General features: G+C 59.2%; 2 protein-coding genes across 4 annotated transcripts; both read right to left on the bottom strand.

The window, feature by feature from the left end:
- Window positions 1–51: 51 nt before the first annotated feature.
- On the bottom strand, window positions 52–5037 carry LOC117645375 (proton-coupled folate transporter-like). Of its 3 annotated transcripts, none has more exons than XM_034385543.1 (11): window positions 4381–5037; window positions 3465–4022; window positions 3130–3384; window positions 2293–2505; window positions 1674–1861; window positions 1291–1553; window positions 1103–1204; window positions 885–1022; window positions 714–797; window positions 259–415; window positions 52–178 (listed from the first exon to the last, which is right to left on the bottom strand). In XM_034385543.1, the coding sequence occupies exons 2-11, from the start codon at window positions 3897–3899 to the stop codon at window positions 106–108; spliced, it is 1908 nt and encodes a 635-aa protein (XP_034241434.1). In that variant the 5' UTR covers window positions 3900–4022; window positions 4381–5037; the 3' UTR covers window positions 52–105. The 3 variants fall into 3 exon arrangements, with proteins under 3 accessions (XP_034241434.1, XP_034241417.1, XP_034241425.1); XM_034385526.1 differs by having other exon boundaries at window positions 3130–3387; window positions 4381–5035; XM_034385534.1 differs by having other exon boundaries at window positions 3130–3387; window positions 3465–3949; window positions 4381–5035.
- On the bottom strand, window positions 3950–17118 carry LOC117645636 (homeobox protein B-H1). Its single transcript, XM_034385906.1, has 7 exons — window positions 16652–17118; window positions 16134–16291; window positions 15927–16057; window positions 8617–8783; window positions 6772–6908; window positions 6619–6699; window positions 3950–4022 (listed from the first exon to the last, which is right to left on the bottom strand). The coding sequence occupies exons 1-7, from the start codon at window positions 16832–16834 to the stop codon at window positions 3950–3952; spliced, it is 930 nt and encodes a 309-aa protein (XP_034241797.1). The 5' UTR covers window positions 16835–17118.
- Between the last annotated feature and the right edge of the window lie 867 nt (window positions 17119–17985).

Raw genomic sequence — 17985 nt, 5'->3', positions numbered from 1 at the left:
TCTTGTTATGACCCTATGACTTCCAATAGCCTCATTAAAAGGAGCACACCCTTAAAAACTGAAGACTTTATTAGTAACAATATAACTAATCTAAACAAACCAAGTCTATGGAACCTTTTGTGTGGTCTGTATGGCAGCTTTTCTCTTGCGATCTTTCCTTGCTTCGTAATAGTACCACCTGAAAAGTAGAACAAAAAAAGACAGTTACACTGAATGACTGTTTACTTATTCAAGTCCGCCGATTTGGTCGATTCTCACCCAAAGATGAGGAAGGCGGGGAACGTGATAACGCCTCCGACCAGGAAGAAGCCTCCGGGGAGGTCCTGCATTGTGAGCTGGTACACCTTGGAGTACAGTGGGCCGCACACCACGGGCATCATCGCCTCGCACGCCCCGAACAGCGAATTCACTTTGCCTGAAAACCCAAAAGGCAAGGTGCGAAATGCGAAAGCGACTCGGTGGCCGACATAGCAGGGGTGTGGGTCGTTGACAAATCAGAATTGGTGCAGGGAAAAACGGGAATTATTTGAGTATGCGCCAGAAAGTATGCAACCCATCGTTCACAGTCTCCCCACCGCTCCAGAACCCAGAACTCAAATAGCGTCACGGGAAAAGTCATTTTTGCCGCTCTTGTTGCATAGCGCCGGGAAGGTAGACCACCCTCTTGACACGTCACAGGGAAGACATGCAAAACACATCTAGCCTAAGCTTACCGAGCTCGTCGCTGGGGACCAACTTGGAGGCCATGGCCCTCATGGCGATGAAGGACGTCCCGTTCATCATGTCTACGAGAGGGGCTGGCATATGAAACACAGGGAAACATTAATTTAAAAAGTTCCCAGCACATTTTTTGGCAGTGTACTACAAGCACGCTCGCGTCGTACCGATGAGCAGGACGCTGACGGTGGTGGCGAAGGCGTAGATGAAGCCGGCCAGGATCTTGGACGCGCAGGACATCATGCCGATGACGCTGTCGTCGTACTTGAGCAGGGAGCTGAACAGCCCCACGGAGAGCATCGTGCCTGCGGCAGTACACCACCGTGAACAACAAACACTGCCCGCGTGGCTGGGGAGGGCAGCAGCAGCACGACCCCGGACCTACCCACGAGGTTCGATATGACGGAGTACGTGGAGAAGAGACTGAAGTCCAGCTCGTCCCAGTTGAACCGCAGCCGGACGAACAGGTACATCACTGTGTTCTCACCTATAAAATTACACAAATTAAATAGCAAATATATTTCTGAACAATAATTTTTTTTAAAACAAAGAAGACGGTGTGCCGTCTCGTACCGTGCAGCGGGCCGATGACCAGCATGACCACCACCATGAGCAGGATGACCTTGATGCGGCGGTTGTTTTCGCCCTTCTTGAAGCACGTGCGCATCGTCTCCAACAGATATCGCACGTCGAAGAAGTCCTTGAGGAAGCCGATGACGCCGTGGGGCGCGGGGCCGTCGCCCGACCACTTCTTGGGCTCCTCCTTGACCTGCGTGTAGCCCCACCAGAAGCTGCACACGTACATGCAGGTCGACAGCGAGAACACGCCGTAGAACCTGCGAGGCGGTCAAGCTGGGTTAGGTTCTGTTAGGTTAGGTTAGGTTAGGTTAGGTCAAGTTAGGTAAGGTTAAGTTAGGTTAGTTGGAGGTTCGGCGAGGTTCACGACGGACACGCACCCGATGAGGCGGTGCGCGACGCCCGACAGCGCCATGCCGATGGGGATGCCGATGGAGAAGAAGACGTTGACGACGCCGATGCGGAAGGTGCGGTCGGCCTCGGTGGTCACGTCGGCGATGTACGTGAACACGGCCATGAACATGACGAACCAGCCGCCGGTCATGGCGGGGAACACCGCCTCGGCGAACTGCCGGCCGGAGAGAGCCGCGTCAATGTTTAGGTTGCGACTTTCAAAGCCGGTAAGGTAAAGGGACGAATGTGGTGCGGGAGGCGCCCGGAGGTAGGCAACCCGCGTGCAAACGGCCGTGGCGGGTTGCCTAGGGCCCGTCGTCGGGCGCTCCGGGAGGCGCCCGGAGGTAGGCAACCCGCGTGCAGACGGCCGAGGCGGGTTGCCTAGGGCCCGTTGTCGGGCGCTCCCGGAGGCCGTCAAAACTCGAGACGCGTTTTGGGCTCCAGAGTCGCAAAATAGGACTCGAACCGGACGTGTGACCCCACCAATGGATTCCTCGTTCGGAGAGCAATCCAGTGGTGGGGTCACACGTTCGGTTCGCGTCGCATTTAGCGACTCCGGTCTTCTGGCAAAACCACTGAGCAGCGCGACGCCGCCTCAAAACCCACCGTGGCCGCCTCGATGGGCAGCTCGTAGTAGAAGTAGGTGCACACGAGCAGCCCGATGCTGGTGAGCAGCTCGCCGATAATGGGCAGCAGCATGCAGGGCTTGCGGCGGCCGTGCCGGTCCGACCAGGAGCCCACGAACAGGATCAGCACGGCGGGCAGCGAGCTCTGGATGAACGTCTTCCAGCCCGCCATGCTGGCCGTCAGCTTCTGCACCTGAGGGGGATGAAAAAAAAACTTTTTTGAAAAAGGAAAAAAAAGTACAGTACATTAAGTTGAAAAAAAAATTATTGTGAAACCGCGTGGGTGATAATGGCGGTCCTAATTAGATGGCGTAGATATTGATATTTGCAGTCCGATTGCGGCCGTAAGTCCGATAAGCGCCAAGGGCTCCGCCAGCCCCGACACCCCGACACCGCGACACCGCGACACACTTATCGGTTGGAGGCAACGGCACTATCGGTCGCGGCTTGACAGGTATTTGCGTCCGCGGCTTCGCGGCTTGGCGGCGCTCTCTGGCTGGCGACTGCCATTATCGGGAACCACTTTGGATCGATCGGCATGCCGAAGCGCCGACACTCGGACCTACCGCAACGCACACAGCCAGAAGACCGGTGGGGGCGGCCGACAGTCAGGACGCGTTTTCAGCTCCAGAGTCTCTCAGTGGGACTCGAACCGAACGTGTGACCCCACCAATGGATTGCTCTCCGAACAGGGAGTCCATTGGTGGGGTCAGATGTTCGGTTCGAGTCCTGTTTAGCGACTCTGGAGCTCAAAACGCGTCTAGAGTTTTGGCCGCCTGCGCCGGTCTTCTGGCCCACTGCGCTGCGCGGTACCCACCTCGGCCTCCTCCAGAGTGTAGTTGGTGGTCATGCGCGCGGTGAGGGCGTCGCAGACCACGTCGTCGTAGCCCAGGTTGACGCGGCAGGCCTTCTCCAGGTTGAGGTTCTGCGTGGCCAGGCTGGCCAGCACGCTGGGGATGGTGTACATGGCCAGCATGGGCTCCACCGTGATGTTGTTCCGGATGTACCGCATCTTCTCGCGCAGCGTCAGCCCCCAGAAGTCGAACTTCTCCTCCAGCTCGAACTGCTCCACCTTCTACGGGAATCGAGGGTTCAAATACTGCATCGTCATTTCTTTTTTCAAACCAACACTTTTCAAAACGAAACGCGCACCTTTTTGGCGCCACCGTTCTTGCTGCTGAGTAGTTTCTCCTGCTCGGCGGGGACGTCGGCGTCCTCGGCCTCGGCCTTCTTGGAGGAGGCCAGCGTCGGCCTCGTCAGGAGAATCGCCGCCTCTTGAGCGGCCTCCAGGGCAGCCTCCTTGTCGGCCTCCTTGTTTACGGCCTCGTCTCCGTTGGCGGTGGCCTCGACCTTCTGGGCCTCGTCTTCGTTGACGGCGGCCTCGGCCTTAGAGCCTCCGTTGACGGTGGCCTCGTCTTTGTCGACGGGGGCCAGAGCCTCTCCGTCGACGGTGGCCTCGGCTTTCCTCGTCTCATCTTCGTTGACGGCAGCCTCGGCCTTCTTGACCACGTCTCCGTTGACGGCGTCCTCGGCCCCCTTGACCTCCGCCTGGTCTGCCCTGTCCCCGGCCGCAGTTTGCCCCACCATGGCGAGGCCGTGGAGGGCAGGAGCGCGGGGCGGCGCGGGAACTGCTCAGCCTACAACCACAAACTCAGTTTCTGGCGAAGGCGCTGTCCATCATAAAGGTGCCCGTCGTTTCTACACCTGCACCTGGAGCACATTCACATACAAAAAATTCAAAAATAACAAAATGCAACGCATTTTCTAAAACAGAAATCTCCTGGTATGACGTACATCCACGTAACGTGACAACATTTGCAGAGCCACTCTCCCGTAGTTTCGCAATGTCTTGGGGAGAGAGGGAGAGGGAGGGAGAGAAAGAAAGAAAGAAAGAAAGAAAGAAAGAGGATAGAAAGAGAGAGGCAGCACCGTAAATCACAGCACGGTATCACAGATAACGCGCGGAGGGACAGTTGTAATTCACTCCAGGTTCGGAGATTTTCACATTTGGAACAAGTGGCTGAGACCCTCGCTGAGACCGAATCGCGTCCGGACCTCCGCGACTTACCTGGGGATCTCCAGGAAGGGTGGCGGCCACGGCCTGAAACGCCTCGAACCGAGCCTCGAACACACTCAACGACGCTCCCCTGGGGCGGGCTGGCTGGCTCGACTGGCGCACATCCTCGCGGACCAGCCGGTGGTTGCTTCGCTGCTTCTCTGCTTCGCGGCACGCGACCGAACCCGGTCCGGCGTGGTCCAGCGATCTTCACCGCACACGAATCAGTCCGGGTTCTGCTCGCCCTGCCGGCCCATAGTCGCACTAGTCCCGCACTGTTTACAGACCGGTGAAACAGACCACTGCCTTTGGCCGGTGAAAACGGCCACAGGTGTTTCCCAACTCTGGTGAAAATGGCCACTGATTTCCTCAAAATCTGGTGAAAACGACCACTGCCACCGACTGCCACTGATGTATTGTTCTGGGACCGGTGAAAACGATCACAGATATCTCCCCCAAATCTCCACTGTCACTGGCTTTTGACACAAAGGGCGGTGAAAACGGCCACCGATTGACTGTCCCGTCCACTCGGACGCCGGTGGAAGCGAGCTTCGATTAATCGTCCCCGTGGTGAACACGGTGAACACGCCCGGCGATCGCGCCCGCTCCCTGTCCGTGTCTGCTCCGCGCGGCCACCGTCAGCACTGCCGCGGAGATAAGAGTTCGTCGCGGACCTGGCCCAGAGGGCCCGGCCCTGTGGCTCTCCCCCTCACCCTCCCCCGCGGCGCGTCGCTCTGGTTTTGTCACTTTTCGGAAGAAAGCCGATTGGATGTGTGGCGGGCCGTGGCGGCCGTGCCCTTGGCTCGCGCCTCGCGGCCTCTCGTTTCCAGTTCCAGTGCAGATGCTCCTGTCCCGCGGGACAGCTGGAAATTGGAAAATTGGCTCGCCTCCCCCGCGTGAGTTGTCTGGCCGCAGCACAGTGGGCCAGAAGGCCGGCGAAGACGGTCAAAACTCTAGACGGGTTTTGAGCTCCAGAGTCGCTAAATGGGACTCGAACCGAGCGTGCGACCCCACCAATGGATTACTCTCCGAACGAGGAATCCATTGGTGGGTCACACGTTCAGTTCGAGTCCTGTTAAGCGGCTCTGGAGCTCAAAACGCGTCTGGAGTTTTGGCCGCCGCCGGCGCCGGTCTTCTGGCCCACTGTGCGCCGCAGCACAGAGCACGGTCGCTACTCTGCAATCATGGGGTTCATTTGGTATTTTTGATGTCCCACAGACTATCTCATGTCGCATAGATTTTAGCTCACATCCCACATACGATTTTCGATGGCCCACAGACTACTTTTCAAATCCCGCTGTTTATCGTATCTCTTTGATCAAAAATACCGTTGCGGACATTGAAACGTATCGGTTCATTTATGTCTATGAGCTCGGCAATTGTTTTTTTTAAGGACTAGTTTGAAAAATGCATCCGTTGAGTGAGTCGTCCTTGCACTGGTGCACTCGGCGTTCTGGGACTAGTGTGACTGCCGCACTGTTGGTAGAGCGCGGAGCGGCGCAGAGCACACACATGGCGCCACCCGGTAGCGAAGAACGTGGAACGTGTGCATATCAGTTAAACCTCCGTTATTTTCGACAAACGACGACGCTCTCTCACACTCTCTCACACACACGCATTCCCACACACTGACACAGTCGCAACCGCGCCGCCTACACCTTCCACGCCGACGCGACGAAAGCTTTTTTATCAGATGCAGGGAGATTATTCCGCCACGCACTCAGGATGCATTCATTAGGGGCCGAGGCTCTCCAATTGACCACTCCACAGGCCGGTGACTGTCTGCGGCGGCGAGTGGCGGCGAGGCGACGGAGCGACGAAGCGACGTGCAAAGCAAAGTGATTAGGTGCCGCGGCCTAGATCCGAGTCGCCGCGTCGCCAATGCGAGTTCGGATCCCCTGGCGACAGACTGGGGTACTCACACTACTCAACCTGTTTGTTTTTAATGAGTGTATTTTCATTTTATTTTACAAAATTACTTAATTAGTCTATACAAGGCGGTCCTAGTGCGGCGACGAGCCCGGGCTGAGGGAGGGGCTGAGCAGCGGGTGCTGCGGCTGGTGGTGGTGGGGGTGTAGGTGCATGGGGTGCGGGTACATCGGCGGGCGCGGCTGGTGCGGTTGGTGCTGCCCCCCGGGTGGCGGTAAAGGCACGGCGAGGTGGTGCGGGTGCTGCATCAGGCCGGCGCCGTGCGGACCCATGCCGGCCAGGCCGCCCCCCAGGGGCAGCCCGCCCGGCAAGGGCCCCGCCATGGGCCCCGTCATGGGCCCCGCCATGGAGGGCGCCATCGACGCAGAGGTCGGCGGGACGCCGTTGGGGTAGTTGAAGAACCTGCAGCAGAACGGAACTCACTGATGACTTTGTTGACGGGGTCCTCGGGGCTCACGTCGCCGTCGTACTGACCACAGCCGATCCCCCAGGAACATGGGCCTGGCCGCCGTGACGCCCAGCTGGCTGCAGTACTGCTGGGCCAGCAGCTCCAGGTCGCTGGTGTACTTGCGCTTCCACTTGGTGCGCCTGTTCTGGAACCAGATCTTGATCTGCAACAGGAGGAGCCGCGGCCAGGCACCGCCAGGTTAGACTCAGCGTCGCAAGCAACCAGCCTCGGGGGCGTTTTTCAGCTTGCGTCTCAGCGGTCGAGGCTTGAACGAAACAGACTATCAGTTTCGGATGACTCAACAGTTTAAAGTGTCAAATTAGTCAACCGCTTTCCTTGTCGGGTAATTGGCTCGTTACGAGAGAGAGTGTGAGAGAGACGGAGAAGGAGGGAGGCGCCAGGAACTTTACACCCGAGAGGGGGGAAAAATGAAGGGGGCGTACCCCGCCCCACCCCGCCCCACCCCGCCCCGCTCCGACCCACCAGCACGTGTCCGGATGGCGCCTCGACGCGGCGCCACTGCGGCGTGCGAGTCTTGACGCCTTGCTTCGCGTGCTTCGCGTCCTCCGGCGCCGTCCCCGGCCCGGCCGCCACCCTGGCGGTGCTGCAGACTCCCAGGGATTCCAGAGGTCGCCGTCGAGGCCTTGTTATCGAATGCCGCGCCGGCGACAGTCTCGCCCCCGCCTGCGCCCGGCTCGCCTGGCTCCAGAAGCGCCCCTGCTCTGTCGTGGGACTAAAACGCGGCATTGGCGCCAACGCGTAGCGGCGGAGCGCCCCGCCCCGCCGCGCCCCGCCCCGCCGCCACACCGCGCCTTTGCGAAATGTCGCCCGGGCCGGCGAGACACACCGAGACACGCCGAGACAGTCGTAAACAATTTCCTGTCTCGTGCCGTGCCGCCGTGCCACCGCCGTGTTTGTGTAGTGTGTCCTGTCTCGCGGGGCCTCGGCGCGGGGCGTGCAAAGTGCCGGCAGTGCCGCGGCAGCAGGGCAGCGGGGCACAGGCACTGCAGCCTCCACTGCAGCGCGCGGCCCGTCGCGGCGCTGGCGCTACTCCGCGCGCGGGGGACACCGTCTCGAACGCGGCGCGCGGGGTATTGACGCGGTCATTCCCTGTGCTGGACCATCGCCCAGCGGGTGGTGGGCGACACTGTTTTCCCCAGTTTTCGGACGAAAAAGCGGAAAAGCGGAAAAGCGCGAGGAGGAGTGGGCAGACTTTTAGAACAAGCACACCACCTTAGCATGGCGTCCTCAGAGGCTCAAAGGTGTCCTTGGAAGGCCGGCCAGGAGGACAGGACAGCGAGCAACCCCTCCGGCCGCTGGATTTATGTGCAACCCTTTCCCGGCACCGCGCACCGCACCGGGCCGGGCCGGGCCGGGGGTGTGATGTAGGTGTAGGGTGTGTTGGGCGCGTCAAAGAAGGGCTTGGATTACAGTGGAGTGGGAAAGGACGGCCCCGCGCGGGGAATGCGAGAGCGAGCGAGAGGGAAAAGGTCCGTACGGAGCAGCGCGAGGTTAATGAGCTGCATGAGTAATGGCCCCACCGACACCATCGCTCCGTCTCTCTCGCACTCACGGGGCGTCCCACAGGGTGTGAGAGAGAGAGGCGGCCGCTCCGCCCCGCGCGGGCTTGGTCAGGATCAACGCGGAGGAGGGGAGGGTCGGGGCGGTGGCGCCAGGAAGCCATGCGTTACTGCGTGTGGCGTCGAGAAGGGGAAGGGGGAGGGGGGCGTTACGCCAAATTTTTTGACTGCCTATTAGTGCTGCTGTTTTCGCCTTTTTAACAGCAGCCTCGCGCATCCCGATGACCCCAGCATCCTTTAGTACCCATTTGCTTGTGGGAAATGGCCGGAGAATTTAAAGTGGCGACTGACCTGCGTCTCGGACAGCTTGAGCGCGCGGGAGAGTTGCAGGCGCTTGGCCACGGACAGGTACTTGTTGCGCTCGAACTCGGCCTCCAGCGCCTTGATCTGGGCCGCGGTGAAGGCGGTGCGCGGACGCTTCTTGCGGTCGTCCAGGTCGCCGCCAGAGCCGGGGCCGGGGCCGCCGTCGGCGTGGTCCAAGGCCGCGGCCGCCGGCTCCGGAGTCCCGGCGGCCGTGGGGGTGCCCAGGGGAGTCTTCCCGCCGAGGTCGCCGACGTCGCCGTCCTGGGAGCTGCAGTCGCTGGCCGCCTCTGCAACAAAGATTTGAACTTGACGACATCGCTGAGACGGTTACACTGTTACACTGTTGGGAGGTGCCTGAGTGTCAGTGATCCCATCTGCCCGCGTCGTTCGCGTCGCTATCGCCGTCTCACTCGGGAATGCGAACTGGCCGGCACGCTGCCTCTCTCACTCCCTCTGCCGCAGTCTGCGGCCCTCGATGGCGGATTAGGCGTCCATCGGCGGGGCGACGTCTGGTTGACTCTGCGGCGCTCTGCGGTGATGGACGCGGGGGCAACGGCGGCAGGGCACGGCAGGCACGCCCCGAGGCACGCCGGCCGAGGGAGCGCGCCGAAGGGCGGACGGAACCAACTGGCCCGCGGCCAATCCCTGCGCTCGGTCGGTCTGTCCGTCCGTCTGTCCGTCCGTCCGCCGGATGACAGGCTTGTTAGAGGGCGCATCGCTTGATAATTGGTCAGCGGCGGAGCGGAGCGGGACGACATCTCTGTCGCTCGCGTTCGCGCGCCGCCCGCGTCCGTCTGTCTCTGTCTGCGGTGAGTCTGACCGCCCCACAGTGGGCCAGACGACCGGAGGAGTCGGCCAAAGTTGCAAACGCGTTTTGAGCTCCAGAGTCGCTAAGGCACTCGACCCGAACGATTGACCCCACCAGTGGATTCCTCGTTCGGAGAGCCATCTATTGGTGGGGTCACACGTTCGGTTCGAGTCACATTTAGTGACTCTGGTGCTCAAAACACGTGTAGAATTTTGGCCGCTTCCACGGTCCTCTGTCTCCGTCTGGTTGTTACTGCCCTCCGTGGAAGGCCAATGAGGTGAACGCGACGATAGGCAGACGCCGGACATACGTAGTCGCGCGGGGGAGGGAAGTCCACAGCACACGACGCACACTAGCAGTGTTGCCAACAAAACACAAAAGAAAACTCAATCTGAAGGTACAAAGGAAAGACCGCGCGCGGCGAGGCACGGCGAGGGTTAAGATCCGAATCCACCCCGGCAGGGCCTCAGGCTGGCCAACTCCCCGCAATCCGTCTCGGATGCAAATTGTCGTTTTATCACCCGAGTGTTGGCACTAGTGGCGCGTCACGGTCGTTTTGACGGCAAATTATCGTTTAATGCCGGACAGTTGGCAGCGCCGGCAGCGCCAGCACCGCCAGCAGACGACGCGGGGGCAATTACGGCAGGGCGGGGCGGGGCGTGAGTTCTCCATCGCCTGAGGATCTTAGAATAGATAAATATGCATTTATTTTGCGCGGCCTGGTACACTCCCAAACAAAAAAAACGTATTGCGTATTTTGGTGTTTCCGCGCGCGTTTCCTCCCAAGGAAACACACGATAAGTAAAAGAGCGAACCGCAAAAGAAAGAGAAAAGACAGGGAACACAACCGCAAAGGGTGGCTCCTGCCTTAATGGCCCTCGCGGTCGCAGAGTCCTGCGGAGTCCTGCGGTTTCGCCGCAAACAAGTTGCTAATCATGTGAGGCGGATTATTTTTACGGCTCCCCCTCCCCCTTTTTTTGCAGCCCCGCTTTCCACCCCCTCGCCCCCTCGCGGCGCCGCCGCGCGAAGCCGTTTTCACGGACGGAAGTCTTTAGTGCTCTTTTTCCCCCCGTTTCATCATCTCTGACGCGCTATGCTGATCACACACACATGGCCCTCACACACACCCATACTCTCACACACACAATACTTCGTCGGCCTCGCGCGGGGTGCGCGTATTTACGTACACATGTCAGCGAGACCAATAAGTTACCACGATACGAGATCAGCATCTCCCGTCACACACACACAAACACACTCACTCACTCACTCACACACACCTCCGTTACAGTGTCGCGGTGGCGATCGTCACAGCTAATGTGGCGTGACAAGGTTTCCTCTGGCCGTCGTCCTGGCCGTCCCCTCGCCGCCCTTGGATGTCCCTTGGAGGCCCTTGGAGGCCCCTTGCAGGGCGCCACTATCGCACACGCGCCTTTACCTGCTCCTCCCGAAACGAGCCCCGCTCGGCCCCGCCAGATTACACGCGAGAAAGCGCCATTTGACGCACCACTCTTTCTGGGAAACCTGCTGCCGACTGACTCAAACCTCTCACTCACTCTTCCTCCTACTTCTGTTTAGGTCAGCTCAGGTTAGGTTAGGTTAAGTGGGCGCGCGCGCATTAGGTTTGAGAGAGAGAGGAGAGAGAGAGAGAGAGAGAGAGAGAGAGAGAGAGAGAGAGAGAGAGAGAGAGAGAGAGAGAGAGAGAGAGAGAGAGAGAGAGAGAGAGAGAGAGTATTTGTACGTGTAGTTGTGTGGCGTGACATTCCCGTTCACGACGAGCATCACTCACGAGGCAGATTTATGTTTTGGATTCTTTACGACCCCTTGCCCCTCGCAAGCGCGGCAAGCGCCCTCCCCCCTTTCGCTTCCATCCCGCGGCGCTCGTTCCCGCCGCGTTTAGTCCCGCTTATTTTCACCGGCCTGACATCCAGTGGTCGTCATAATGCAAATAAACGGGGGTTTATCTGGCCGCCAATTTAGAGCGGCGCCACTCCACTGCGAAAAGAGCGCGCGCCTGAAACCTGGAGTCCGAAAATTCCCACGTTAGGGTTGTCAAGCCTGCCCACTAAAGGCATGTGAATTAAATTTGTAAATTGCTTCAGAGCGTGGAGGCGTGGTAAAGGTCATCGGCGATTTGAGCCCAGTCCCCGCGGCTCCGCTCGCGGCTTGGCTCGCCTCGAGCGCTAATTGCCACAGAGCGGCGCTGAGCGTCGCCGAGGTCTCCGATTTCCTCGACACGACAACAGAATCCGGAGACGACGGGGGTAAAATTAGTCCCCCGGGACCAGGAATCTGTCGACCGTGTCCCCTCGCCGTCCTGCGGGTCCTGCGGGGCCTTCGTCACTCGGCGCGTACCGCGTACCGCGGGGCTGCCGGCCACGGGGCCCAGGGCCTCACACCCAGGGCCCACCAAGGGGTTGATGGCAATTGAGCTCACCTGTCTTCTCTATTGGCTGCACCGCTGCCAATGTTTAACAAATTCTACGATTTATTTTTTCAGGTGAGAGGGCCTGAAATTATCTGAATACTCACCACATCGCCTAGCTAGCATTGATTGAAGTTTTCTAGAGATTCAAGATCTTGCTGTTGAAACGGCCGTTCTTTCGTTTTGAAAAGGCGCTGGTACTTTCCCTTAGCCCGTCCGTCAAATTGTTTCGACACTCCGAAGTGGTCCCGACAAATTTACAGCGTCGACGCGCCGCGCGGAGGTTGATCGAGCGGCACGAGACAACAAGCCGTCGAAACACACAAACACACACGGGGGGGAGAGAAAGAGGAAGATAGGCCGCGCCTCCGCGCCCCACCCCGCGGGACTGACAGGGATGCACGGCCCTGCAACCGATCCCCTTACGGCTTGCGCGTGGCGAAGCCGCGAAGCCTTGGCGGGCTTTGATTTAAAAGGACCGAACGCCGACGCCGCACGCCACACAGCGGGCCAGAAGACCGGAGGAGGCGGCCAAACCTCTTGACGCGTTTTGAGCTGCGGAGTCGCTAAACGGGACTCGAATCGAGCGTGTGACCCCACCAATGGATTCCTCGTTCGGAGAGCAAGCCATTGGTGGGGTCTCGGTTCGAGTCCCATTTGGCGACTCTGCGGCTCGAAACGCGTCCGGGATTTTTACCGCCTCCGCCTCCAACGGTCTTCTGCTGGTCCACAGTGCCCCTGCAGTCTGCAGCGCGGGCCGGCCCGTCGAGCAAGCGTGCCGGAGTGTTGCCTACCCTGCAGGCGTCGGGAGGGTCCAGTCCGTGCGAGTCCAGCCCGTATCGACGCAGACAGTCGCTCGACAGTCGCTCGGCAGTCGCTCTGCAGTCGCCACTACAGGCTGCTTCTATCTCTCTCGCACCCGACGGAGACGAAGACCGTGCGAGAGAGACAGAGCGACGCCGTTGTTCGGCACATCGTGGCGGGACACGCCCCCTCCTTCGCCTTCTTTAACGCTGCACTAATTTATGGACGCGCCCACGTCGAGGGTGCAGTTAGCGCAGCGGTTCTCAACCTTTCTCGGCTCGCGACCCCAAATTTAAAGCCAAAAATTTCCGCGACCCCCAGGAAAAATTTCGCGACCCCTCGGGACCCCTCCTTTAACATGCCACGGCGTCTGATCCGAGGCGGGCATTTTGCTCCCTCAACGGGCAACTGGTCTTTGGACCTTCCTATAGCATGCCTTTGTTACGGAGTGCAATTATCAGTCTTAGTTAGGGAGCAGTATTGTCTCAAAGTTGGCCGAAACGGTCAGCAGTGTCTTTGAAAAATCGTGTTTTGGGCCGATTTTAAGCAGCCACTGCGTCTGATCCGAGGCGGGCATTTTGCTCCCTCAACGGGCAGTTGGTCTTTGGACCTTCCTTTAGCATGCCTTTGTTACGGAGTGCAATTATCAGTCTTAGTTTGGGAGCAGTATTGTCTCAAAGTTGGCCGAAACGCTCAGAAATGTCCATGAAAAATCGTGTTTTGGGCTGATTTTAAGCAGCCACAGCGTCTGATCCAAGGCGGGCATTTTGCTCCCTCAACGGGCAGTTGGTCTTTGGACCTTCCTTTAGCATGCCTTTGTTACGGAGTGCAATTATCAGTCTTAGTTTGGGAGCAGTATTGTCTCAAAGTTGGCCGAAACGCTCAGAAATGTCCATGAAAAATCGTGTTTTGGGCCGATTTTAAGCAGCCACTGCGTCTGATCCGAGGCGGGCATTTTGCTCCCTCAACGGGCAGTTGGTCTTTGGACCTTCCTTTAGCATGCCTTTGTTACGGAGTGCGATTATCAGTCTTAGTTTGGGAGCAGTATTGTCTCAAAGTCGATCAAAACGGTCGCAAGTGTCTTTGAAAAACCGTTGTGACTATTTTGGTCAACTTTGAGACAATACTGCTCCCAAACTAAGACTGATAATCGCACTCCGTAACAAAGGCATGCTAAAGGAAGGTCCAAAGACCAACTGCCCGTTGAGGGAGCAAAATGCCCGCCTCGGATCAGACGCAGTGGCTGCTTAAAATCGGCCCAAAACACGATTTTTCATAGACATTTCTGAGCGTTTCGGCCAATTTGAGACAGTACTGCTCCCAAACTAAGACTGATAATTGCACTCCGTAACAAAGGCATGCTAAAGGAAGGTCCAAAGACCAACTGCCCGTTGAGGGAGCAAAATGCCCGCCTCGGATCAGACGCAGTGGCTGCTTAAAATCGGCCCAAAACACGATTTTTCATAGACATTTCTGAGCGTTTCGGCCAACTTTGAGACAATACTGCTCCCAAACTAAGACTGATAATTGCACTCCGTAACAAGGGCATGCTAAAGGAAGGTCCAAAGACCAACTGCCCGTTGAGGGAGCAAAATGCCCGCCTCGGATCAGACGCAGTGGCTGCTTAAAATCGGCCCAAAACACGATTTTTCATAGACATTTCTGAGCGTTTCGGCCAACTTTGAGACAATACTGCTCCCAAACTAAGACTGATAATTGCACTCCGTAACAAAGGCATGCTAAAGGAAGGTCCAAAGACCAACTGCCCGTTGAGGGAGCAAAATGCCCGCCTCGGATCAGACGCAGTGGCTGCTTAAAATCGGCCCAAAACACGATTTTTCATAGACATTTCTGAGCGTTTCGGCCAACTTTGAGACAATACTGCTCCCAAACTAAGACTGATAATTGCACTCCGTAACAAAGGCATGCTAAAGGAAGGTCCAAAGACCAACTGCCCGTTGAGGGAGCAAAATGCCCGCCTCGGATCAGACGCAGTGGCTGCTTAAAATCAGCCTAAAACACGACCCCAGCATCGCCGCGACCCCTTAAAAAAATTTCGCGACCCCGCTTGGGGTCGCGACCCTAAGGTTGAGAACCACTGAGTTAGCGGGACCGGACAGGGTGCACGCACACACACACTCAGATTGACACAAAGACACGCACACAGACGCACACCAACGCACAACAGAGAGCCCTCCGGACCACGTGGCCACTACACTACCACACGTGGGCGGGAAGGCGGGGCCGCGGCGGCGCTTAGGAGATGACGGACGGCCTGTGTTCCGAAACACGTCGCCGCCCGTCGCCGCGCGTCATACATAAAATAATTCCCAGCCCGCCGCGCGGAAGGGGTAGCACGGGCATCTTCATCAACGTCACCCCGCCCGTCTGTCTGTCTGACCGTCCGTCCATCCGTCCGTCCGTCTGCCCCCTGATTTCTCACACAATGCACCCGAGTCGTCGAATGTTTTTGAATTTGAGGGCCTGTCTCCCAACAGCGGTGCAGAATTCAGAAGTAGTCTCTGAGTTCCGGACAACTGACCTGCGGCCTCTCTTACGCACATGACAGCACAGACTTTAGCAATGACTCGCTAACGTTCCTAGTTTTGTTTTCGCGCCGCCCCGTGTGTGTCTTGCGCGCGAGCCGCGAGCCGGGGTGCGGCTATTACCGCAATAGTTTCGACACGGTCGCGGCGAAGACGACGGGGATGTTCTGGCGGTGGAGGGCGGAGGCTTCGACGGCGCCCGGGACGCGTCCTCGGACACGTCAGTGGCGGCGGCCTTCTTTACGGCCGGTGAATAACTCTTCCTCGAGGAGGCCGACGCGGACACGGAGTTGGTGAGCGCCGCGCCAGGAGGGGCGCTTCCGAACGCGGCGGCCGTCTCTCTCTCTCTCTCGGCGTGGTCGGCAAAGAGTGCGACAGAGACGGACACGCGCAACGGAAGCCGCGGCGAGGGGCGGCGGTGCTTTGAGAAGCAGACGACAGTAGAGAAGTGTTGCAGCGTGGTGGCGTTGCAGCAGCCTGTCTAAACATAGCGTTATGCCGCGCAATCGATTCGCCACTTTTTTTCCGCGCCAAGAAGAAGAGGATGTGCGAGTGGGGTGCGACCGAAGTTGCCCGCGACGGCGTGCTCTTGGTTGGTGCGGATGTGCGACGGGGTGCCTACCTTTGTGCGAGGACGTGGACACCTCCTCGCAGTGGTCCTCGGACTCGGCGGGCGGGCAGCGCGGTCGCAGGCCGCCCCGCGGACGCGGCGGACGCCGCTCGACGTCGTCGTCAGCCACGTCGTCCTCGCGGTGCTCCTCGTGGTGGTGCTCGTCGTCGTCGTCCTCATCATCGTAGCTGGAGCACGTGTCCCCGTCGTCCTCGGTCCGTCCCGCCGTCCCCGCGCTACAAATTTCCAAAAAACAGCAATTTAAATCAGAGTAAAAGTTGGAAAGTAGATTGGCGAGTGACGAGGACGCACCACTGCGACCGCCGCTGCGGCGCCGCGTGCGCGCACGTCCGTGACGACGAGTCCGCGGCGTACAGCACGGCCGGCGGCGTCGTCCGGCACGCCGACGGGAGTCTCGGGGAGTCGCCGATGCCGTCGGCCAGCCTCTGCAGGTGCGCCACGGAGGAGTCCTGGAGGGGTTGCAAACAGAGCCCAGTTTCAAGCCAAGCACTGTCCATTCCAGTTGTTACAAGCACGAGTTTCTACGGTGTTCATTACTGCACTATGGACCAAGACAGGTGAAGGCGGCTAAAACTGTAGACGCGTTTTCAGCTCCAGAGTCGCTGAATGGGAATCGAAACGAACGTGTGACCCCACCAATGGATTTTCCGTTTGGAGAGCAATCCATTGGTGGGGTCACACGTTCGGTTCGAGTCCTAGCTACTCTGGAGCTCAAAACGCGTCTAGATTTTTTTTGCTGAACATGCCCGCGAGCACAACAGCTGCTGGAACGTGAACGCAAGCCGACGCTTCGACCCTCCCTCACTCACCGTGTGCTGCAGGTGCAGGTGGTGCTGCGGGTGCAGGGCCGGCGGGGCGACGTCCTTCTTCTGGAGCAGCCTCTCGATGGAGAACAAGTGCGGCACCGTCTTGGTCAGCACCACATTGTTGTTGTTATTATTGTTGTTGTTGTTGCACGCGTCCTCGTCCACGGGCTCGGCCTTGATGTCCATGGTGATGGGGCGCTGGCTCCGCGATTGGTCCGCGCGGCGCGGCGAGGTGCTGGGGTTGGTCAGGGCCTCGAAGGGGTGCAACAGGTTGCCGTCCGAGGGGGCGCGTCGCACCGCACGCACCGCTTGACTGCACGCTACGCGACGCTACGCGACGCTACGCGCTCCAGCCAAAACAAACACGCCCCAAGTGGAATCCGCCCACCGCCGTCGGCTCGGTCTCGACGTCTGCGACGCGGCGACGCGGTCCTCGGGGTGGAGGGTGCTGCACCGGGACTGCTACTGCCGCAGCCTCCACGACTTCATCCCGGCGCGTGTGTGTCTGTGTGCGTCTTCACATGTGACATGTGTAATTGGTGGGGTGTGGTTAGCGCCTCTGGCCCCACCCCGCCCCGCCGCAAATACCCCGAGGGTCCCCGACGACGGTCCCCGCCCCGCCAATGGGGGCTCCCGGTGGTGCTGCGGGGCGGGGCGTGCCGCGAGGACGGCGTCGAGGGCACCCTGAGGCCCCACCCTTCGTGGCGCGCTGCCAGCCCGCCAGCACCGCCAGCACGGCGATCATCGCGTCTAACGTGTCGGCGATCGCCGCGAGGATATGGTAAATCACGAAGCGATGACGCTCCGATAAATCAACGAGCAGCGGAGTCGCGGGTTCGAGTACCCGCGGAAGCCGCGCCTTTTTTTTGTGCGTCCTGAGCGGGGCGCTGCAGGACACGCGGTGCGTCGAGGTTCCCGCCTCCCGCCTCCCGCCGTGGAAGAAAGATAATGGTGCAGGATCAGGATCGGGACGGCAAGGAAGAGGAAGAGGAAGAGGAAGGGGTGGTGAGGGATGCGCTGTGAAGGCGATGCGATCGGGTGCCGACGGTGGCGACAGTAACGCTAGAGGCAGCCCAGCCCTGCTAATGTTCCGAAACGTTCCGAACACGCCGCAGCATCCCCCCCCCTCCTCCGCCGAGCATTCAAAGTAAATTACGGAGATCGATTTTTCGGAGGCTGACTGACTGCAGGGCCTTGCTGCAGCCCGCTTCCGAACATCGTCGCGCTGTCTCCCTCGCATATGGAACCGCAATGGAACGTCCCGTGAGTGCGAGGGAGACGAGCGACGGAGTTGGAGATCGGCCTGCAGCAGCCCGCGCGGGGCATCTGGATGCATT

This window comes from Thrips palmi, unplaced genomic scaffold, assembly GCF_012932325.1.
Source record: "Thrips palmi isolate BJ-2018 unplaced genomic scaffold, TpBJ-2018v1 HiC_scaffold_10, whole genome shotgun sequence".
Taxonomy (NCBI): Eukaryota; Metazoa; Arthropoda; class Insecta; order Thysanoptera; family Thripidae; genus Thrips; species Thrips palmi.
This window is presented reverse-complemented; position numbering and strand designations above follow the sequence as displayed.